Genomic DNA, 23,564 nt, shown 5'->3' with positions numbered 1-23,564 from the left:
TATTCAAGAAGGGTCTACCAAATATAATGGGACAAAAGCTATCTTGTGGAGAACCAAGAACAAGAAAATCAGCGGGATATTTAGTTTTACCACACAAAACTTCGACATCTCTTACAATCCTAATTGGTGAAATAGTATCTCTATTGGCAAGTGGTTAATGTCGTCTGGTGCAAAGTAAGCCATTCGATGGGGAAGGGACGACTAAGATGGAAGCTAAGTTACCTCGTGACTTATAGGAGGTAAGTTACTAATACTGGAATAAAATTCAGTGGACCCTGGGTCTATACCACTAGTAGAAACAGGGCTTTCGTCCACTCTTAATGTACACATTAGTCCCGGTTCGAGCAGCTAGGGCGTCGGAAAGGTAGTCCCGGTTCAAATGGGACCTTTAGCCCCGGTTTGAGACACGAACCAGGACTAAAGGGTGCGATGCCCTTTAGTCCCGGTTCGTATCTCAAACCGGGACTAAAGATTTAGTCCCGGTTTGACACACGAACCGGGACTAAAGGGTGCGATGCAGTCCCGGTTCGTGTCTCAAACCGGGACTAAATGGGTTCAAACTCTACGTAGACCCCGCCCCCCATTTTGATTTCGGGACAAAAATCCGCATCCGATTTTGACGGTCGTAGGCCGTTTTGCAATTTTTTAGAATCCTTGAATTCTAAAAGGAAAAAAAGTTATGCTCAAATTTTAGTTTTTTTTATTTTGGTTAAATCTGGTCAAACTACTTATTCAAGAAATATTAATGTTACTAAATAATTATTCAAGAATATTAGTCTTACTAAATAATTATTCAAGAATATTAGTCTTACTAAATAATTATTTTAGTTTTTTTGAATTTTGGTCAAATCTGGTCAAACTACTTATCCAAGAAATATTAGTGTTACTAAACAATTATTCAAGAATATTAGTGTTACTAAATAATTATTTTAGTTTTTTGTATTTTGGTCAAATCTGGCAAACTATGGTCAAACTACTTATTCAAGAAATATTAGTGTTATTAAATAATTACTGGTTTTAAGAATAATAGTTTCAAACTCAAATGGTGTAACGTGTGAATTCATGCTCAACTTCAACTCCTAAGGGTTAATAGGATTGACAGCTTATTATTGTCAGGAAAACAACAAGTGCATACTTGGAAACAAGGGGGAATAGAACTCGAAAGTTAAGCGTGCTCATGCTGGAGTAGTGAGAGGGTGGGTGACCGGCCGGGAAGTTAGACGATTTAGAATGATGAGGGGTGATTAAAGATTAGAGATTAAATTGAGCATTGATGAGAGATTAAATACAAATAATTCAGAAATTTGAAAATCGAGAAACAAATTTAATTTTTTTTCCAAAATATTTCTTTAGCCCCGGTTGTGTTACGAACCGGGGGGAGGAGCCTTTAGTTCCGACCCTTTAGTCCCGGTTCCATAACCGGAACTAAAAGTCCCCGTTTTCTACTTAGTGAACCCGTCACTGTACTCCCCGAGCACGGATGGCTGCCACGTGGCATTGTAAAAAATCAGACGTCATCCAACTGTCAAATTCTCCCCAGCATGTAGCCGGTCACACGTTAGTGCGGATCATGTGTATTCAGATTCAGTTGCTCTAGCCACCTTCAGCCGTGTGATTTTCTCCCCATAACACGTGTCATCCATCCATGGTAGGGGTTCATGGGAGAAAATTGGACCCTTGGTCCATACAACTTTATTCCCTGGACCTAGGCTCTGTTCGGCATGACTTTTATGGAATAGTGCGGTTGCGGTTGCGGCAATTTTTTAATGAAAAACAATGTTCTACAGCTAAAAAGCAGAATTGATAAGCGCTGATAAGCAGGGGTGGAGTAAGGAAGTTGATTTTTTTAACGTTAGGAGGGGCAACAATGTTAAATTTTTAAAATTTATTTAAATTTTAAAAAATTCAGTGGCAATTTCACATTCAGAAGGGAACTAAGCCCTTGCCTGCCCCTGTCTCCGTCCCTGCTGACAAGCGAACAGGCCCCCCTGATGTTGGGTCGGGTCAGCGGCTTGTGCAGGTGAAGCAGCAGAACCTACCGCCTGGTGACACTGGTCAGCTGGTCTTGGGGGAATTCCGTCTTGGGACGGCAGCTGTGGCTGTGCCAACCTTGTTTCTTTCCTGGTGCAAGTCGGTCCTCTGCATCTTCTCCGCCAATGTCTCCCTGGTATTCATCTTGAGATTGAGACTATTTTAATCATTCATATTGTTGCGATTCTATGTGATACGATCAAGATGATATCGTTGTGTTCGATCCCTGAGTTATTTGGTTGTTTCCCTCTGATGCGTAGTAATACCCCATAGGCGTGGGGGGTGTACCAGATTGGTGAGATCCATTCCTATTCTATCTGTCGTCATTTGCGATGCTAGTTCTAGGATTGATCAGTAAGTTGTTTATCTATGGTGAGTGCAATGCGTGTTGTCCAATTTAAGAGTCCAGGTAACATGATCCAAAGACCTACACATGCAACACATATTATTAGAAAATCCATGACATCCAGGTGATAGGTGTTGGTATCTACAAGGTGCTGGTATCTACGAGGTGCGAAGACAATATGAGGATAACAAGGAACCATGGCACTTAAAGTGGTATGACCTTATGATCTTAATTGGAAAAGGACCATGTTATGCCAACGTCGAAGCAGGACAATAGGAGAGAACAGTTCCGGCATGGAGGAGTTCGACCATCCATGTGTAAACTTCCTACAGAAGAAACAATCTACGCACTAGAATGACGATACAAGGTAGCTAATACAACCGTCGTACTGGCAAATTTGGTATACACCATGATCTGACGTTACCCCGGCCTAACCTCTCCATTGTAGACGATAAACCGTATACTTTCACCGTTTTACTTCTCTTCTTTACTTTTTATGCTTTTTTACTATTCTTGTTGCAATCACCATTTTTCATCACACTTCTTTTTATGGTTTTTATGCTTTTTTACTATTCTTTTTTACTATGTGCCGGTCATTGATCTCCATGGACAGAGACGCCCGTCGCCGCCGCCGCTGCAAGAATGCGAACGCGTTGTGGGGGGGCTTCGAGATGTTCAAGCAGGACGCGGCTGAGAAAGCGGACTGTCGCCAAAGCCGCCGGTACTAGTCTAATTCGTAGTGTATGTGTGTATGAACTAGTAGTAGAATCTGATGACGAAATATGTGATGAACTAGTCGTCCTTTTTGGTTGTCTGATGCAATCCAATGTATGATAAACTCCTCTACTCTAGGAAACATCTCTCTCTGGAGCACTTGTCGGTGCCAAGTGCCCTGCTTGGACAAATGTTTACAATCACTTGCCTGCTAATTTTGTTTACCCTGCGCTTGTTAAAGACCTTTGGGTCACAGGCCATAAATCTCTCCCTCTCCCTCCCTCCCTCTCTATCTATCTCTCTCTCCCCCCTCCCTCCCTCTCTCTCTCTCTCTCTCTCTCTCTCTCTCTCTCTCTCTCTCTCTGGAGCCAAGTACTTCCACCATTATCCAAACTCCGATTATTCACTCATGGCCATGGTATATGGTGCTAGGATCTCCCAAATGCTAAGTGTAACTCAAAACGTACTTATAAAGTCTGCTTGCAGTATTCAAAGCCCACACACTAATCAGCCCAGGCAAGTACCCACTTGTGAGAGATTTACTTAAGCAGCCATGGAAGCAGAAGCTCATGGAGCCAAGAGTTCAAACATTTGCCTAGAGACTCCTCGGGGAAGCCCTGCCCACGGGTACTAATGTTGCACGCGCAGTCAACAACAGGAGGATGAACTTCATTTGTTTTTTTAATTGTGATTTTGCGCTTACTACAAATCACCACGATGCAACTTATCATCCAAGCTTTGTTAAATAACCATCCTCATGCTTCCTATTCACACCATTTTCATTTTACTTTGGTGCATTTGGAAGTCAAGAAATGCCGCCCTCTTTACTAGGAATTGTGGAGGGACTGGAGCAGCTTTTCCACAACATCATGATCAAAAATATCTTTGACCCCACATTGGCAAAGCCGCTCAACAATATTGCTCAGCCGATCAGTAGGTTCCATGACACTTCCATGTCAAAGACTACACGAGTGATTGAACATGGCATGAAGCATATCAGTATGAGCATCTCTTCGTTCTTGAAAATCTTCATAGACATCTTCGCGTCGGCCCACATTTCTTTGGCAGTGTCAAATTTTCTGAATCGAACGAATTGACTTTTGGATAGATAGGTGCAGATGGCATCCTTTGCTTGAGCATCGAGTTGAATGAGATTATCTGCAAACTGTGTGAGAGTTTCAGGATTCTGGATAGTGTAACCATTCTCCACAATCTGCCAAATATCTTCACTTAGTGCTTTCAAACGAATATTCATGTTTTGTTTCCAGAAGGAATAATCATTTCCATCAAAGACGGGAAACCTTTCAACGGGCCCAAACTATCCTGCAAGCGGCATACTCAAAATTCCAAGGTGGTTAGACCTTTAATAAGCAAAGATAAGGAAACTTGCTCTGATACAAATTTTAGAATCGAGAGTATATCGACCAGAGGGGGTGAATAGGAGATTTAAATTTTTTTTCGAAACTTCAGCTCTCTCAGTGTAGCATAGCGGAAATAAAACTATAGTCAGTACATTAAAACACGATTAGAACATGCACACGAAGATAAATAGACTAGACTAGTAGGACTAAGCAAAACTTACAATGAAAGCAATGATGATATTCCTAGTATAAAGACAAAGTACTTTCATGTAGACAATGGTGACATAGAAAGTGTTGGGGAACGTAGTAATTTCAAAAAAAATCCTACGCACATGCAAGATCATGGTGATGCATAGCAACGAGAGGGGAGAGTGTTGTCTACGTACCCTCGTAGACCGAAGCGGAAGCGTTGACGCAACGTAGAGGAAGTAGTCGTACGTCTTCCCGATCCGACCGATCCAAGCACCGTTACTCTGGCACCTCCGAGTTCTTGGCACACGTTCAGCTCGATGACGATCCCCGGGCTCCGATCCAGCAAAGCTTCGGGGATGAGTTCCGTCAGCACGACGGCGTGGTGACGATCTTGATGTTCAATCGTCGCAGGGCTTCGCCTAAGCACCGCTACAATATGACCGAGGTGTAATATCATGGAGGGGGGCACGCACACGGCTAAGGAACGATCACGAAGATCAACTTGTGTGTCTATGGGGTGCCCCCTGCCCCCGTATATAAAGGAGTGGAGGAGGGGAGGGCCGGCCCTCTCTATGGCGCGCCCTAGGGGAGTCCTACTCCCACCGGGAGTAGGATTCCCCCTTTTCCTAGTCCAACTAGGAGTCCTTCCATGTGGTAGGAGTAGGAGACAAGGAAGGGGAAGGGAGAAGGGAAGGAAGGAGGGGGCGCAGCCCCTCCCCCTAGTCCAATTCGGACTAGGCCTTGGGGGGGGGGGGGGGGGGCGGCCTGCCCTAGGCAGCCCCTCTCTCTTTCCCGTATGGCCCAATAAGGCCCAATACTTCTCCCCCGTATTCCCGTAACTCCCCGGTACTCCGAAAAATACCCGAATCACTCGGAACCTTTCCGATGTCCGAATATAGTCGTCCAATATATCGATCTTTACGTCTCGGCCATTTCGAGACTCCTCGTCATGTCCCCGATCTCATCCGGAACTCCGAACTCCTTCGGTACATCAAAACTCATAAACTCATAATATAACTGTCGTCGAAACCTTAAGCGTGCGGACCCTACGGTTCGAGAACAATGTAGACATGACCGAGACACGTCTCCGGTCAATAACCAATAGCGGGACCTGGATGCCCATATTGGCTCCTACATATTCTACGAAGATCTTTATCGGTCAGACCGCATAACAACATGCGTTGTTCCCTTTGTCATCGGTATGTTACTTGCCCGAGATTCGATCGTCGGTATCCAATACCTAGTTCAATCTCGTTACCGGCAAGTCTCTTTACTCGTTCCGTAATACATCATTCCGCAACTAACTCATTAGTTGCAATGCTTGCAAGGCTTAAGTGATGTGCATTATCGAGAGGGCCCAGAGATACCTCTCCGACAATCGGAGTGACAAATCCTAATCTCGAAATACGCCAACCCAACATGTACCTTTGGGGACACCTGTAGAGCACCTTTATAATCATCCAGTTACGTTGTGACGTTTGGTAGCACACAAAGTGTTCCTCCGGCAAACGGGAGTTGCATAATCTCATAGTCATAGGAACATGTATAAGTCATGAAGAAAGCAATAGCAACATACTAAACGATCGGGTGCTAAGCTAATGGAATGGGTCATGTCAATCAGATCATTCATCTAATGATGTGATCCCGTTAATCAAATAACAACTCTTTGTCCATGGTTAGGAAACATAACCATCTTTGATTAACGAGCTAGTCAAGTAGAGGCATACTAGTGACACTCTGTTTGTCTATGTATTCACATATGTATTATGTTTCCGGTTAATATAATTCTAGCATGAATAATAAACATTTATCATGATATAAGGAAATAAATAATAACTTTATTATTGCCTCTAGGGCATATTTCCTTCAGAAAGGAAACTGGGTAAACAACATGGATGAAAAAGATGATCGGAACAAATCACAAAACACAATCACTCTACTGAGAAATGTTCATCAGAGCAAAGCTCAGCTGAATAACAAAGTAGCACCAGATAATCAGTATACGAGCATACAGACAGATAACTTTGAGAACAACAAACAAGAATATACTAACTAACATTCTCACAGTCTTGACAAAGAAAACGAAGAAAAATGATCAGGGAGATATCGATGAGAACAACTGAAATGATCTAGAAGACGACTAGAGGGGGGTGAATAGGCATTTTAAAACTTTTACGGATTTGGCTTTATCCTAATGCAGAATTAAACTAATGGATACTTTTCAAGCACAAATTCTAAATATGCTAGGCTCAACTAAGTGCACCAACAACCTACGCTAAACAAGATAGGCACTTAAGCAAAGTAGCAAGCACAAATTATATCACAAGATATGGAAATGTAGGAACAATTAAGCAATTCAACTAGCACAAGATATATCAATATGAGCAAGTATGAATTGCGGAAAGTAAAGCGTGTGGGTATGAGATAACCACAAGTGAGTCGGGGACGCGGATTTATCCCAAAGTTCACACTCGTGAGAGTGCTAATCTCCGTTGGAGCAGTGTCGAAGCCAAAGCTTTGGGGCGTCATCAAGTGACTCACCGTATTCTACTTTTCGAGTCACCCCCAACGGATGAGCCTTGATTCACTCGGGGTTGGTCTTGAAGGCGACCACCACACCTTTACAATCTTCTCCAGAGCACACCACAAACACGGAAGCTTCCGGAGGAACTTGACCACCTAGGCCACTTCAACACCCTTCCCCGGAGCATACCACAAAAGGAAGCATCCGGGGGAACCTTGGCCACATAGGCCTCTTCACATTTTTCTCAATGTATCACAAAACCATCTAGGAGGTGGAAGCCTCCAAGAGTAATAAACTCACGGGCTCTCACTTGAACTAATCGATGTGGGGAGCTCAAACCAATGTAACAAATGCAATGCAAGGTCAAGCAACAAATCCTCATCCCACTCTCTCAATCTCTTAAGATGCAACTCAAGAAAGTGGGAGATTGAAGAGAGGGGATGCAATGGAGAAAATCAACAAATGACTCCAAGATCCATCCACAAATCCCCCTTCACATAGAGGGGCGATAGGGGTTTGGGAGAGGTGGTATGATGCTCAAAATGATGTTTAGAAACTGTATGAACAACTCCCAAACCGGTGAGGAGGAAGGGCTTTTTTATAGCCAACTTCCAAAACTAGCCGTTGGGGCTCCAACGGACACTTCCTCCACGTGCCCACGGGGTCCTGTGGGCATGGTACAAGCCCGTGTCCATGGGGCCCCGTGCCCACGGGGGTCAAAACCCCATGTCCACGGGGTACCCAGAATAGCCTGCAGCAGCCCACTAAAACAGTGATAACTTTGGCATACGGACTCCGAATTCGATGATCTTGGGCTCGTTTTGCAGCTAGGGAAAAGCCCAGGGTCCTCACATAGAGAACCACCTAAGATCAACAAGAAAGAATGATGCAATTAATGCAAAGGTTTGAGCTCTCTACATGCGATGTGATCAAGCTACTCGCCTGAAAGTCCCTCTTGATAGTAAGGCTATCAAACCTATAATCCGGTCTACCTCCAAGCCCCATGAGACCAGAAAACTAGGAAAACCTAGCTAAGGTATACCTTTGCCTTGCACATTCAACTTGAGCTTGGTGATGACTTTGATGCTTGCCTCAAGTTGGAATCTTTTTCTTGTCCACAGTCACTTGGTGAACATACTCGAAATGCTTCCTCATATTGCAAAATCTTCTCAGACACACTGAAACCAAATTTCTTTGCTCCATCATTATTTTAAGGGGTCAACTGCGTCACGCAATCTTCTCGGTGTGGTTTCTTCTTGAAACAAATCTCTCTCTTCTCTGCAATGCAGATACTTCTCGATAAAGTTCTTCAAACCTCTCATCAGAATGTAGCATTCTTCTTTGTACACCAGGGACTATTTCTCTCTGTGGGCACTAGCAAAAAATTAGTCCCTTACTGTTTCTGACAACAATCTCCAAAACCCAAGGGGGCAAGATATTGCACCAACACCCCCTCAGCTATAGAAGCAACTTTTGTGAACAGGAGGCAAGGAGATATGGAGAAGAGCTGCCGACACATCCACCAGAACAGAGAGATAAGAGATCCGGAGAAGGAAACTTCACGAGATTCATTCCGCCTCTTCCACTGAAACTCCATTCCATTTATCGTCAACATCACCATAGAGCGAGAACTTCCAAGTTGTAAGATTAGGTTTTGCAACTCTATTTGTATTCATCTTGAGATTGAGACTATTTTAATCATTCATATAATTGCGGATCTTTGTGATACGATCAAGATGATATCGTTGTGTTCGATCCTTGAGTTATTTGGTTATTTCCTTCTCATGTGTGAGTAATACCCCATAGGCGTGGGGGTGTACGGGATTGGTGAGATCCATTCCTATTCTATGTGTCGTCATTTGCGATATTGGTACTAGGATTGATCAGTAAGTCATTTATCTATGGTGAGTGCAACGCGTGTTGTCCAATTTAAGAGTCCATGTAACATGATCCAAAGACCTACACATGCAACACATATTATTAGAAAATCCGTGACATCCAAGTGATAGGTGTTGGTATCTACAAGGTGCGAAGACAATATGAGGATAACAAGGATCCATGGCACTTAAAGTGGTATGACCTTATGATCTTAATTGGAAAAAGGACCATGTTATGCCAACGTCAAAGCAGGACAATAGGGGAGAACAGTTTCGGCATGGAGGAGTTTGACCATCCAAGTGTAAACTTCCTATAGAAGAAACAATCTACGCACTAGAATCACAATACAAGGTAGCTAGTACAAGCGTTGCACTGGCAAATTTGGTATACACCATGATCTGACGTTACCCTAGCCCAACCTCTCCATTGTAGACAATAAACCGTATATTTTCACCATTTTACTTCCCTTCTTTACTTTTTATGTTTTTTTACTATTCTTGATGTAATTACCATTTTTCATCACACTTCTGGCATATTTGTTTCGAGCGGATTTGCAGACAGTTACTTCACACAAGACATGTGACAACTTGTGTGCGACAAAACGCCAAAATTAATATTCTCATACGCTTTTCGCTGGGAACGATAACTATTGGGATACTTATACGAAGGTGCTGCACAACCATATGTGTCTTGCAGACCATCAGTGCTCTGCGCTGGCCACGATGCCCTGGCGCCACTAATGTAGAACCAGTGTGTCATCGTTGATGCGCACTCTGTGGCAATGCTTGGTTATCGTGTCGCGTCATCCGAGCCCACGGCGGCTCCCGAAGTCAGAGGCATGAGCAGCACGGTGCGCCCGGCAGAAGGCCCTGGATAAGACCATATCTAGTCATGGCGCTCCAATTGTCCACCTCCCGCCTGACTCCAAGGACGACCAGGTCATTGACCTCCATGGACAGAGACGCCCCTCGCCGCCGCCGCTGCAAGAATGCGAACGCGTTGTGGGGGGGCTTCGAGATGTTCAAGCAGGACGCGGCTGAGAAAGCGGATTGTCGCCAAAGCCGCCGGTACTAGTCTAATTCGTAGTGTATGTGTGTATGAACTAGTAGTAGAATCTGATGATGAAATATGTGATGAATTAGTCGTCCCTTTTGGTTGTCTGATGCAATGCAATGTATGATAAACTCCTCTACTGAAAGAAACATCTCTCTCTGCAGCACTTGTCGGTGCCAAGTGCCCTGCTTGGACAAATGTTTATAAATCTCTCTCTCTCTCTCCCTCTCCCTCTCCCTCTCCCTCTCTCTCTCCCTCTCTCTCTCTCTCTCTCTCTGTGGAGCCAAGTGCTTCCACCATTATCCAAACTCCGATTGTGCACTCATGGCCATGATATATGGTGCTCCCAAATGCTAAGTGTAACTCAAAACATACTTATAAAGTCTGCTTGCAGTATCAAAGCCCGCACACTAATCAGCCCAGGCACGTACCCACTTATGAGAGATTTACTTAAGCAGCTATGGAAGCAGAAGCTCATGGAGCCAAGAGTTCAGACATTTGCTTGGAGGCTCCTCGGAAAGCCCTGCCACAGGTACTACAAATGTTGCAGGTGCAGTCAACAGGAGGATGAACTTGATTTGTTTTTAAATTGTGATTTTGCGCTTACTACCAATCACCACAATGCAACTTATCATGCACGCTTTGTTAAATATGAGCCATCCTCATGCGAAAATTCGTGGGAGTGGACGGGCTCGCCTGCTCACGGAATCGTGATGCGTTGCTTCGCGTTGGGATGCTGGACGCATGCTGTATTTTAGGGCATGTACGACCGCTTATTTAATGTGTATAACGGACGGGAAGAGGGCGACGTTTGTAAGGCGTGGCGACGGTTCTCTGCCATGTGGCGATAACGCCGAGGTGGATGTTCACCGCTCTCCGTCAAGGCTGGACGGTCTCTCCAAATCGATTCGGCATAGCTTCCTGGCTCAGACCAGTTGTCGCCGTCGGCGGAGCTATGATTTTGCGGATCGTAGTCGCCTACCTCATCCACGGCTGAAAAGCGTGACTGAACTTCAGGCCCGTCTTCCAAAGCTTCCTCTGCCATCGACGTGCCGTCAGCTCACCCGTCCACCGAATCCTGCGAACAAGCAGTGGTACTTGTCGATTTGTACATTTGTGTCATATATAGATCCGCAAGTGGAGAAGGAAACATAAACATGATCGGAACTTACCCCACGCACTGGACGCCCTTGCACCAAATCCGCATGCCCTGGGGCACCGCCACCACCCGCATGATCTTCAGAGCTCACATTCTGAATATGATTGTCTTGTTCCTGGACGACAGCAAGGGCAGTCCGAAGCAGGTGCAGACATCTCGACTCACACACACGTTGTCTGATCACAAACAGGTGTTCGGAAGGACGCAGCCTGATTAAGTATAGCAGCTCTCCCTGGGGAGCCCTCTCAAGCAGTTCGAAAAATTGGATGGATTCCCGCCCATGGAATACAGCAAGACCATGTTGACACCTGTTAGGCCGTTTGTCACACTGAATGACTGTCACCATATTCCACCTGTAGAGGGGGAACCTGATGCAAAGCAATTTCGCAACAAGGGAACAGAAAAAACCAACTGAATTTTTGCTTTCAACAGCAACTAGACCAAATTGGCTTGCAATTAAAAAGTACTGACTGGGAACATGCACACCCAAATGATATGTTACTGAATTGTCACAGATTATGATATACATGCATACAAACCAGACATACTGAAGACAAGAGCATACAGTATGCAGCACAACCTTAGGCTTGTTGCAGGCAGTGGCGTAGCTAGGATTTTATGCCAGGGTGGTCCAATTGCCAAGAAAAATAATTGCCAAGATACTACGCCACTGGTTGCAGGTTTTCTTCCCATGACCACCGACACCACAGTTTGAGCATTTAGCTTCTTTTCTTCCCTTTTGAGGAAGATCGCATCACAGGAAAGGGATTAGCTACCTTAGCAGCAAACTAAAGCAATAAGTATTCTAACCAGATTCCAGAATGCCTTATGATGCCTTCAGGATTGGCCACGAACTAAGTGGCGGTCCATCCAAGCTCAAGGAGCACTTTTTGCCGCCGCTGATGGGGCAGTTCCTGGAGGAGGCGGGGGAAGGAGTCCTCGGCACGGCCACGTCGGCTGATGACACCGTATTCTCTTAAGGTTGCAGACGGGAGTTGTTAGTAAGAAAAGTGAAACACAATTAGATTAGGGCTGATACAAGTACATTTCTGAATTCTGACCAACCTTTCTACTGTACAACCACATGGAAGTCAGTGTAAACATGATTCCTACTAAGTAAAACCACTACAAATTCTTTAGAGAACAGAGAAAAATAACCATGAAATTCTCATTAAAAGCATTAACCAACTAAAGACGCCAAATAAACTGGCACAAAAATCACAGCGTTGTTTTTCTATCTTTCGAGGGACTACACTCTACCAAGGAGTTGAGCATGGAAACTTGAATGGCAATTAATCATTGCTGAAAACTGGGGAATAATTATGTAAACAAATTAAGAGACAAAACATGAAGGTGATGGGTCATGTCGGGAATCTATTTTCCATCATTTGCACATTAGGATAGATAATTTGCAAAAATTATGTAGCCTCTTACTTTTTCCGTCACATAATGAATGCAAAACTATTCAAAAAAGTATCAAGTGAAAGAGGAGAAAATCTAGAGAAAGAATCATGCATATATGAGAATCATACATAATTACAACTGTGCAAAATCATAAAAAAAGGTATAATACCTGCTACTTGTTGGAACTTGGAAGCAAAACAGAGTTGAGAGCAGAGACACATACAACAGAAATCTAATAAGAATAATAGACTAGAAACCCTGAACAATCTGATCCAGAGAAAGAATCATGCATATATTGAAAATCATACATAATTACCACTGTGCAAAATCAGAAGAAAAAAAGTTGGAAGCGAAACAAAATAGAGAGCAGAGATACATACAACAGAAATCTGATAAGACTAATACTAGATTGCAAAACCTGAACAATCTGATCAGCCAATAGTAAATTCAAGATGCTAGAACATAAAGGATCACTCTAAGATTGTGCAGAAGTTTCTAGACATATCATATACACAAAGAGCATAGTGTGTGTTTGTATGAATATGAACATCCAAGAGAAAATTAAAAAATTTTGTAGACATCAGGAACTTGTTTCAGCACGAAACAGCTGGTGTCTTGTTGTGATTCAGTACACATTTTATGTCAGACTACTCAAAATTAAGGGATAACGGAACGACTAATACATCGAGGGCATCATATAAGCCATATACCTCTTCGTCCAGCCCGGGGCTTGAGGATGATCTTTGCCCGTTGATTCCTCAGAGCTCGGCGCCGACAAACTCTGTTTAGTTCTACTTGGACTGTCAGCGCCGCATCGCCTACATCACCATTCACCAATGCTGGACTGCGCGGTTGTGCACACCAGAGTTCAGGTGGGTTCAACGTCGAGAATGCCGCCGCCAAGATCCGGCAGGGGGAACCTATGGCAAAGAAGGGAGCAGAGTACTAAGTTCACGCGGCGAGTCACAGCGGACAGCAGTACGATGCACGGACCGGAGATATGGAAGGTACTCCCTCTGTAAACTAATATAAGAGCGTTTAGATCACTATTTTAGTATTCTAAATGCTCTTATATTAGTTTACAGAGGGAGTACCTGTCAACGGGATCTGGCAGAAACTCGAAGCCATCGCCCCCCGCCTCCGCCGTCGCCATGGCTGCCTCCTGCGGTCGTCCAAGGGATAAATTTTTTTTCTGCAAAAAAATAACTCATGTTTTGTGTTCTGCACCGGTTCTCCCGTTCTGTACCGTGGGAACATGTGGACGATGTGCCGTGACGGCATCGTCACAGCAAACGGCGCCCTCAACGTAGACCACTGTTTCAGGTTACGCTCGCATTCAATGCCCAGTCCATCGTGTCTTTACTCGATTGGTACAAGTAGAGAGAGCAGGCGAGCTGGTCCACTACATCGCCACTCATCTCTCTCTCTCATCCTCATGCTTCTATACACACCATTCTCAATTTTCTTTGGTGCATTTGGAAGTCAAGAAATGCCACCCTCTTTACTACTCCCTCTGTAAACTAATATAAGAGCGTTAACGCTCTTATATTAGTTTACAGAGGGAGTAGGAAAGATGGCTTGCCCCATCGGCTTCACCACGCAGCCACAACTATTGCTGAATGAAAACAGATTGCACCCACTGTACTGCTAAAAACCTGCTGACAGTGATTTACTGCAGGGAAATTCTATCAGAAGTCACCTTCTCATTGCAGGACCAAGAATCAGATGCGGCTTTCAATTCTTCAAAATTCCAAGGACTGCAGGCCAATGCAAAAGCTACAGGAATAGGAATTCTTCATACTCCCTCTTATACTTCTTTACGGAGGGACTACTATTTATCCCTCAAGGAATATCAGACGTACAAATTCAAAACCAAGCCTCTCTACCTGTAAATTCTCTCCTCTTCAAGCAAAAGCAGCTGGCCTCCTACTCACATCAGCGGCAACAGACATTCTACAGTTTGATCAGCCTTCATTCCTCACTAGTAATCTAACCCTAGTGAGGGCTGCATCAACTAGGAATGTGAATTCTAACAACATTCACTGGCCCGTCAGACAGACACTTAAGACTGAATATCTACTCCTCTGTACCAAAATATAAGACGTTTGAACTGCAAAAAAGGTCTTATATTTTGATAAGAGGCAGTATCTCTGAAGCCTCTCCTAAACCACGCATTCTCACATGCCCAGAAACAGACATTCATCAAACTTACCATCACGCATTCACGATGAATATGCCCTCCCTTCTCTCGCCATTCACGCCATGAAGCAGACCAAACTAGGTGGAGGTACAACATTGCAAAATCCAAATAGAACGAACATGTCTAAGGTCATCAAGTTACACAAACTAGGTGGAGGTACAACATTGCAAAATCCAGGAATATGGCGTTCAAGACAGTACAGCTTACACATAATCTAGCATGAGGCCCATCATGCGCAGCTTGTTATCCAACTTGACATCGGGCCTCTGCTGACGCAAAGAGAACAACCCTTCACCTGTCGTAGCCACCGCCACCAGCACGGCGGCCATAACCCCTTTCGGGCATACGGTACGGGGAATACGGCAGCGACCTAGACCGCTCCCTTCTTGCCCTGCCACCGTAAGGAGGGGGAGACCTGTGGGGGGAGTAGCCCCGGCCACCCCTGCCGTCATAGTAGTCTCGGGCATCCCTGTGGGGCGGGGAGTAGTCACGGGTGTCCCTGTAGGGAGGGTAGTCCCGGGTGTCCCTGTATTCTCGGTACATGGGAGGCGGAGACCTGCGGTAGCTGTTTCCATAGTAGTCGTCACGACCGTAGCCTCCTCTGCGGAATCTACCTCCACACTGCATCTCTCTGCGCTCATAGCGATGGCCTGTCCAAGGAAAATTGCAAGTAAACCATAAGTTGTAATTAACCAGGCATATACGTACATCATATATACATATAGTAAGAACATGCAGAAATGAAAAGGAGCACTGAGATGGAAGTTATGGTGTAAATTCAAGGGCCAACAATGGAGACCACAAGCTTGGTCTGCTTTTCATACCCAGATAGCTCCCAGGAGTAGGCGTCCTTGGGCGGCCTCTGCGTGACTGAAACAACAATAACAACAATCAGTACAATATCAGGCTCCAAGCTAAAGAAAGAAGGAAAATAAATATCATGCTGGATTGTGTAGGAAATTATGAGTTTCCCTTACGATCGGCGGATATACACCCTGCATTAACGGACCAAGGAGGAAGGAAATACTTAATGAAGAGCACAAACTCCAACTAGCAGACATCCAACATTGCTATGCATATGTCACCAGACAACTTGACTAAAGTGTTGGAAATGCCCGTTGATTAGTTGATGGGGAGTTGAAGGTGAATGCTCAGGTTTAGTTGAAAATTTGCTACGTTTAGTTGTTGTGAATCTCGTGTTGCATAGTAACCCTTTGGGCTGTCCATTGATCAAGCTGTATGAGCTAAAGTTGAAATTGATGAACTCAGCATCTTGATTGCTGGCACATAGCTTGCACAATGTCTTCTGAATAACCACCAAAAAACCTCCAGGTCAACACACATGAAATACAAGGTTGCATCTGAACCAACAAGACGACAACCCATGTGGACACACAAACAATTACCTTTTCAACTGTGATGTTCCGGCCTTGCAGTTCTGACTGGTTGAGATACTTGATGCAGCGTTCAGCATCTTCAACAGTGTCCATGGTGATGAAAGCAAATCCACGAGAAACACGTGTGTGGGGTTCAAGAACAACATGACAAGAAACCACCTGACAAATAAGAGATGTCATAACTTAGTACCTCAAAAGGAAAAACAGATCTGCAAACTTACATGAAACCAAGTAACTAACCTTTCCTTCCTTATTGAAGTACTCTCTAAGTTCTTTATCAGTCACCCTAGAAGAAAGTCCAGTAATGTACAGAGTATTTCCATGATTTACAGCTTCAGGCTCCCGCTCCCTGGGGAATGATACAGATTAAGCATGTACAAATTACATATGATGAATTAATGGTCATTCAATTCAGACTTTTGAAGTATATGCCACATTTAGGAAAATCTGTAGAAATATGTTCTGTTCCTTTTATCTTATGCGTTTCAGAAAGTTTAGATATTGCCACACCATAAATTATTTATTTTTTCATGGATAGAATTCCAGTTCCCTATAGCAGGAGCTATTACAATCCTAGAATGCATTTATTACATGGCAATATCTATTCCCTGTTAAACTTCATCCAACAAGTTATAAGATCATTAGCCATTACGCCACTAGCTACTTACTACATGATGTGGTTTTGTATGGCATGGCTATTATAATATGACTTCTAACCATCACAAACATTGTATACAACTAATACCATGTGATTCACCTACCCACACCATATAAGCTGATATAATAGGATGGCCAATTTGTAACCAATTTAAATATACTCCTATCCTACAAACATTATATGGAATTTACGCCACAAGTGTACAGGCTATTATAACATAAATTTAGCTATCATGAACAAAACTCTCAACAGCACGAACATGTTGCACATGATATTGCAAGAATAAAAGTTAATCTTTGATTCGGTTTTTGGTATAAAAAACAGAATAGGCAGACCACATGGAGTACATGCAGCATTAGCGAATTGAACAAGGAATCCACACCTCGCAGGGCTTCGAGATCTTGACCTCGCCTGAGCTCTAGGATCAGGCGATGGAGATCTAGACTGGGATTGAGCTACAGGTGATCTTGACCTTGACATTTGCTTTTGGCGTCCCTTATAAGGAGAAGGGGACCTTGAGGGCCTTGTGTACCTGGAAGTACGAAACAATCAATAGACTGCTCAACAAATTCTGAGAAAGATATTTTCTTCCCTAACATTTTCCTATAGTAATCTACTTGGCTTGCCAAGGAGAACAAAGCACATTGGATAGCAGAGCACAGCCATAACTTTGTGTAACTTCACAAATATTGTGAAGGCCTTGTGTCCAATGAACTGCTTGCCTAACGAAACACTGAGCGAATACATATTATGAGAAATGGATAGAGGAATAAGGGCAGTAAGTAACATGTAGTCAGTTTTAGCTCTGTATGTGGACTACTGGAGTTCATTGAGTAATCTGTTCGCGTAAAACCTCCTACTTCTTATAGGGGCCGTTTGGTTGGCGTCCAGGACCCTACCAAACCAGGGTGAGCCAATTAATTGGCGCAGAAATCAGGCACCACTGGCTTGCCAAAGGCACAGGTGTGAAAAATGAACTGAGGACGAAAATCTTGTCAGCGGCTGGAAAAACTGGCTTAAATCCAAACAAATGCCCTGGCCAGTAGTCAACGCCAAATTCTGGCATGGCTGCTCACGGCTGCCATCCAAACAGACCCCTTAGCCTCTAAGACAGATCTAGTTGACGCACATTTGCAACAAACTAGGCATAGGTGCGTGGGGGTGTGTGTACATCCCCACATCCCCTGCTGAGCTGCGTTTCAGATCTGAACCCCAATCAGGCATTTGATATGCTGTTATACTCTAGTTTATCAGTAACCACTTAAACTCTGAAGTTTGTTTTTTTGGCAAACCTAATCCCATGATGCTACCATAAACTTGCACGCTCTGGAGTTATGTTAGATTAAGGTGGGTGAAACAGTGCGTCTATATCTATATATCAGCAAGGCAAGTGTTACAGTATAACAAACAGTAAAACTGCTAGAGCTTGGGGAACTACCATCATGAGCACCATAGAAAAGTTAGCAGCAAACATAATAACTTGCAGTAAATCCCACCGACGGGACCGGCAGATAACGAGATCCACGCACGGCTACTTCACTCGCAACACACATCCAGTCCGTCAAAATCTGACAAACCACAATACAGCCCGAAAAGAAGAGGCAGACAGCGAGATCCGCAGCTACGACGCAACAGGATACGCATCCTCTGATTCCCCGTGTCGCCCTACGCCTACCGACGCCAGCCAATCGATCCCCTAATAAACCGAAGCTACGGCTCGCTCCTAGCGGAACCCCTAGACCCGGATCAGAGCGGGCGCCCAACGAACTCGGAAACAAATTCAAACCAGGCACCAAATCAGATAGGGGGAGAAAGAGAGGGCGAGAGAGAGAGGGTGGGTGAGAGATCCGAGGAGGCCGGCGTCGCCATTTACCTCCGGCGCGGGGAATCGGCCTGCGAAGAGAAGAGGAGCCGTCAGCACGGAGACAGACAAACCGAGGGAGGGACTCGGGAACGGGAGCGGCGAGGGGAAGGGGCTCACCATGGCGCGGCGAACGGGACGGCGGAGACGGCGGGGTGCGCGGGGGAGGAAGGGGCGGGGCGGGGCTAGGGTTTCGGCTGCGCGTCGGGCGTGCGATGCGGTTGGGTTGCCGGAATGGGTTTCGCTGGTTCGATTTGGTTTGTGTAGGCGGGGGTCGGGCCGGGGAGGAGCCCGGTTCCGGTTGGGCCCCGACGCGCGCGGCCCAGGCCCAACAGGCGCGGGGCTCGGCAGGCCCAGCATCATCAGGCCATTAGCTTCGCTCCCAAAAAAAACAGGAAGCAGCAGCAGTGGCAGCACCGGCAGAGGGGAGGAGAAGAGGAGCCCTCGCGGCGGCGGAGGAGGGAGGAGGAGGCGATGCCGGCGGAGGGGACGCGGGTGGCGGGGCTGCGCGCGCGCGAGGACGGGCGCCTCCCGCCCAAGGCGCTTCGCCGGCGCCGTCATGGCCTCCGAGGTCCGTCCGTCTCTATCCATCCGACCTTCAAATCGAACTAAGATAAGCCTCTACTGCAGCGCAGAGATCTGCCGCGCAGTTGATCTATGCTTGGCTAGTCTCTCCAGTCCGGAACACCAAGTCAGTCCGTAGATTTTTTTTCTTTCAGACAAAAAAAAGGGCCAGTGTGCAACTAATCAATCGCTCAGCTGTTTTCTCCTTGGCAGATGACAGTACTTACATACAGTGGCGAATCTTGGAAGAAAATCGAGGGCGGGCTCAAAGTTATCGGTGTGAAAAAAAACCACTAACTCCTAATTCTTTTGCCCAAAGAAGGTTAAAATTTGCCAGAATTATTTGAAATATGAAATTTTGAACAAAAAATTGGTTCTGTTTAGCAAAATAGCCAATATCTCAAAATCTTGTAGCCCAAATTATTGAACCCACCAAGATAAAAAGAACAAGCGCTGTTGAAATGTCTGTTGAAATCTCTAGAAAGACAAATATTTAGGAACGGAGGGAGTACTTGAGTTTTCAGCGGCTTTATTGAACCCACCAAGATAAAAAGAACAAGCGCTGTTGCGCGTAATGATTTTTGCTAAAACAAATGCTGTAATCGTCAGATGCATCATCGCGGGTGGGTTTTCCTTTCTTTTTTTTGTCGTTGCGCCAGTAGGGTGTGTCGCATAAGCCAAACAAAAAAAAGAAGCAAAATAAGAAGTTGTGGCACATGTGCATTTATGTCGAGCCGATGCAAGTTTACACTTGGGGAGATGTTGGATGATATGCCTCGGTACTAGAATGTGCTGCGTGCACGGATTTCACGCTGCAGGCAATCGATCCGTTCTAATGGTGTCAGCATCTGCAAGTCGTGGCTAGAAAGTGAGGTCTTGTTTTCAAGAGTTTGTTGCAAAAGTACAACGCTCCTAACGTCGGCCTTTTTTCTTTCATTCGAGTCGAGAGTACACTTGACCTTCTGTTTGGCTTGCCGTGCAGGATTTTGTGCATTCGCTGGGCATCCAGAGGAGGCTGCGGAAGCAAGCGTACCGTCAACACCATAAGCTTCAACAGCAGCGGGAGCTTGCTCCTGTCTGCTTCAAACGACGAGACCGCCGTGCTGTGGAGCACGGAAGAGGCGGCGCCGGCACTAATGTTCCACACCGGCCACGGTAGTGATGTGCTGCACGCGCAGTTCATGCCCTTATCGCACGACCGGAGCATCGTCACCTGCGGCGCTGATGCGGAGGTAAGGCACACGCCGAGTGCTTGAGTGGTTCCACCATATATGTTTATCTTGAGCTTTCAACATTGCTTATAATGGTCATGGCTTTGCCTATTTGTTTGTGGCCGTTGAACAGGTAAGGCATTCGCACGTGCAACAAGGGGGGTCGGTGTTGACGGATAAGCTTGCGAACCTGGGGTGCATGGTGCACCAGCTTGCTGTTGAACCTGGCAGTCCTCACAAGTTCTTTAGCTGCGTGGTTGATGGCTCCGTTTGGCATGTACGTTGTTAACTTAGTTCCCACTCTTCTTTTTTGTAATTATTGTTTCTCGATTCCTTTGTTGCTGACGTTGTTGTCTTCCCCTCCAGTTTGACCTCAGGGAGAAACATCCCAGGAAGCTCTTTAGTTGTGGTGCGGTTAGAAGGTTTGATTACTTATCAGGCGATACCATGTACCTCTGTGCCATTGCCGTAGACCCAAGAAACCACTCTTGTTTTGCAGTTGCCGGAGGTGATGAGTACGTACGGTTGTATGATGCCCGTAAGATTGAAATGGAAAGGTCTAAATTTGGCCTCCCGGTTGAGCAATTCTGCCCTCAACATTTGGTTTCCGAGAAGGGAGATGTGATCACTGGTTTGGCTTACTCACAGACCGGCGAGCTTTTAGCATCCTATCGTAACGACAGCATCTACCTTTTCGAGAGAGAACATGGGTTGTACTTCAACGATTTTGACGAATTTCACAGTGAGAAGTTACCTGTACCTCGGAGCTTCAAGGGACACCTGAACATGCAAGTTCTTAGAGGTGTTAGCTTCCTTGGTCCCAACTGTGAGTATGTTGCCTCTGGATCAGACTGTGGCCATGTATTTATTTGGAGAAAGAAGGATGGGGAGCTTATCCGAATGTTGAAAGGAGATACACGGAGTGTGAACTGCGTTGAACAACACCCTCATGAGATTGTTATTGCAAGTTGTGGCACCAATACAGACATCAAGATTTGGGCACCTGGTGATAGTGAGAACCCCTCCACTGCTCCCCTTGATGAGGTGTGTTCTCTTTTTTACTCACATACTGCGTGTTTCACATGGATTGTTATCTTCTTTGGCGACACAGCTTGTCATATAGAGTCTAATGTGCCGGGTATGCTTGCTTCACAGTATTGTACATAAAACTTGTATAGACAATTGCTTTGCTTGGGATATGTTTGTGCCTTTCGATTTTGAACGGAGGTGAAGCAAGTGTGTTGTCCGACGCTCCTTATTTTAGATTTAAATTGTGAACGTCCGAAATGAAAAGGGTGCTTCATTTGCACTATGACTTTGTGATATCAGAAGCAAGCAGTTTATTTTCATCACAAAGATGCTAAATAGTGGGGGACCAATTTTAATTCTGTGCAGACATGCTTTGTACTTGATCGAAAGGTCAAAATCAAGTAGTATGTACCATCGTGTGAGATATCACTTTCAGCTGTCCTACTTGCAAACTGTCTTGTCGGAACAATGTTAGGAATTTCAGTATTCCATCTCTGTTTGCGTTATTATTGCTATATATCCAGAGACGAATGCGTGATTGATAATACAGTTTTGACATCTGAATTTGACTTTATGAAGGTTGATGTTTTTTTATGTTTATGTCTGTTGTAATTTTGTATTTATTTTTTGTTAGTTCAATCGTGAGTGATCCCATTAGTGTGGTGTAAGTTGCGAGATTAGCCTAACCCCACTTTGCATTTCCAATGCAGCTACTTTGAATCTTCATCGAGGCACATTAACTTCCCACTGGGAAATAATACAAAAGTACTCCCTCTGTCTCAAAATAAGTGACTCAACTTTACACTAACTTTAGTATAAAGCTAGTGCAAAGTCGAGTCACTTATTTTGGGACGGAGGGAGTATAACATAAGGTCTCAATTATATAAATTTTGAATTCTCAATATAACCAATTTGATTTATTTCTCATCTGTCGCATGGGCAGTCATTCTAATTACTCTGTTGAATTTTTGTCCTTTCAAAAGGACTTTGTTGACGAAGGTGACTATATGTTATCCGCGCGTTATGATTCATCGTCGTCTGATGAGGATGAGGATGAGGATGAGGATGAGGATGAGGATGATGATGAAGAGGATGACGACTATGGCGATGATGATGAAGATGAGGATGATGGCGAAATTTGGACAGATATAGAGATGCAGATGGGGAGAAACTTACTGAAGCCGATAGCGGATATATGAATGGAAGTATGATGAGGGTATCGTTGGCATTATAGTGAGGATGGAGATCGTGTGAAGCTATTATTTCTATCTAAGAGGTGATTTTAGGGAATCTAAGAGTTGTTCTTGGTTTCCTCTTGTGTGATTAGTTAGGTTGTGTATTGTTAGGTTACCATCAAGTGCTTCCTCTTCACTCTCTAGCAGAACCATTTTTTGTATATATTCTTTTTTTTATGTGACACTGTATATATTCTTTGTTCTAGTTGATTGTTCTGATGTTAAATTAATGTTCCCAGACCGCAATTATCTTGTGAGCGAGTACTGCGTATGAACATTTTGGACGGTAACAGATGCTCCTGTTTTCTGGATGTTTTTTGGAGGGAAAAAGTTTGCTTGGTTGAAATTTGAAATCGAGACTGAACTCGTAATTTTGCTTTTCAGGGTTTAATAATTCGGGCCTATTTCTTTTTCGACGTCTCATTTAGCCTATTCGAACTAAAACACGGTCCACGGTAAACTCCCTTTTCTAGTCTAGGGTGAACATGCCTAGGATTACCGCATTTCTCAAGAAAAAACGTTTGGGGCAACTTTTTCTAGGGTACACATTTGTTTGGGGCAGGCATTCATTGCCCCAGGGAAGTCATCTTTTTTTTTCTTTTTTTCTTTTTTTTTTGAGAAATAGTCATCTAGTTATCAGCGGGCCAGGCCCAACCAAATTTCACGCCGGGGCCGAGGCCCAACAGAGCCACGCCTGGGTTTCGGCCCCCGTAGTTCGGAGATGGACGGCCAGATCTGTCCTCCCCG

At 44.7% G+C, this 23,564-nt stretch overlaps 2 protein-coding genes across 4 annotated transcripts; one reads left to right on the top strand and one right to left on the bottom strand.

Moving 5' to 3' along the window:
• Positions 1-14,944: 14,944 nt before the first annotated feature.
• On the bottom strand, positions 14,945-19,354 carry LOC123149730 (serine/arginine-rich splicing factor SR45a). Of its 3 annotated transcripts, none has more exons than XR_006474828.1 (8): positions 18,899-19,354; positions 18,791-18,810; positions 17,300-17,449; positions 16,500-16,608; positions 16,269-16,418; positions 15,840-16,168; positions 15,687-15,732; positions 15,266-15,512 (listed from the first exon to the last, which is right to left on the bottom strand). XR_006474828.1 is itself a non-coding variant. In XM_044569440.1 (7 exons), the coding sequence occupies exons 1-7, from the start codon at positions 19,337-19,339 to the stop codon at positions 15,154-15,156; spliced, it is 1,275 nt and encodes a 424-aa protein (XP_044425375.1). In that variant the 5' UTR covers positions 19,340-19,354; the 3' UTR covers positions 14,945-15,153. The 3 variants fall into 3 exon arrangements, 1 of the variants encoding a protein (XP_044425375.1); XR_006474829.1 differs by having other exon boundaries at positions 15,840-16,165; XM_044569440.1 differs by lacking the exon at positions 15,840-16,168 and having other exon boundaries at positions 14,945-15,512.
• Positions 19,355-20,686: 1,332 nt separating this feature from the next.
• LOC123149732 (DDB1- and CUL4-associated factor 8) lies at positions 20,687-23,066 on the top strand. Its single transcript, XM_044569442.1, has 4 exons — positions 20,687-20,830; positions 20,920-20,975; positions 21,053-21,597; positions 22,566-23,066. The coding sequence occupies exons 1-4, from the start codon at positions 20,814-20,816 to the stop codon at positions 22,779-22,781; spliced, it is 834 nt and encodes a 277-aa protein (XP_044425377.1). The 5' UTR covers positions 20,687-20,813; the 3' UTR covers positions 22,782-23,066.
• Positions 23,067-23,564: the final 498 nt, after the last annotated feature.

Source organism: Triticum aestivum, chromosome 7A (assembly GCF_018294505.1).
Source record: "Triticum aestivum cultivar Chinese Spring chromosome 7A, IWGSC CS RefSeq v2.1, whole genome shotgun sequence".
Taxonomy (NCBI): domain Eukaryota; kingdom Viridiplantae; phylum Streptophyta; class Magnoliopsida; order Poales; family Poaceae; genus Triticum; species Triticum aestivum.
Note: the sequence above shows the minus strand (reverse complement) of the source record. Positions and strands in the feature narration are given on the sequence as shown.

What these genes read in the sequence shown, in the direction of transcription:
- LOC123149732 (XM_044569442.1), top strand. An exon ending in AGTTGTGGTGCGGTTAGAAG is followed by an intron (nt 20,976 to 21,052) that starts GTTTGATTACTT and finishes CTTGTTTTGCAG; the next exon opens with TTGCCGGAGGTGATGAGTAC. An exon ending in CCACTGCTCCCCTTGATGAG is followed by an intron (nt 21,598 to 22,565) that starts GTGTGTTCTCTT and finishes TCCTTTCAAAAG; the next exon opens with GACTTTGTTGACGAAGGTGA.
- LOC123149730 (XM_044569440.1), bottom strand. Translation starts at nt 19,339, where the DNA reads ATGACGGCGCCGGCGAAGCGCCTTGGGCGGGAGGCGCCCGTCCTCGCG. An exon ending in GGAACATCACAGTTGAAAAG is followed by an intron (nt 15,733 to 16,268) that starts GTAATTGTTTGT and finishes TTGTTGTTTCAG; the next exon opens with TCACGCAGAGGCCGCCCAAG. An exon ending in TACTCCTGGGAGCTATCTGG is followed by an intron (nt 15,513 to 15,686) that starts GTATGAAAAGCA and finishes TTCCTTGGACAG; the next exon opens with GCCATCGCTATGAGCGCAGA.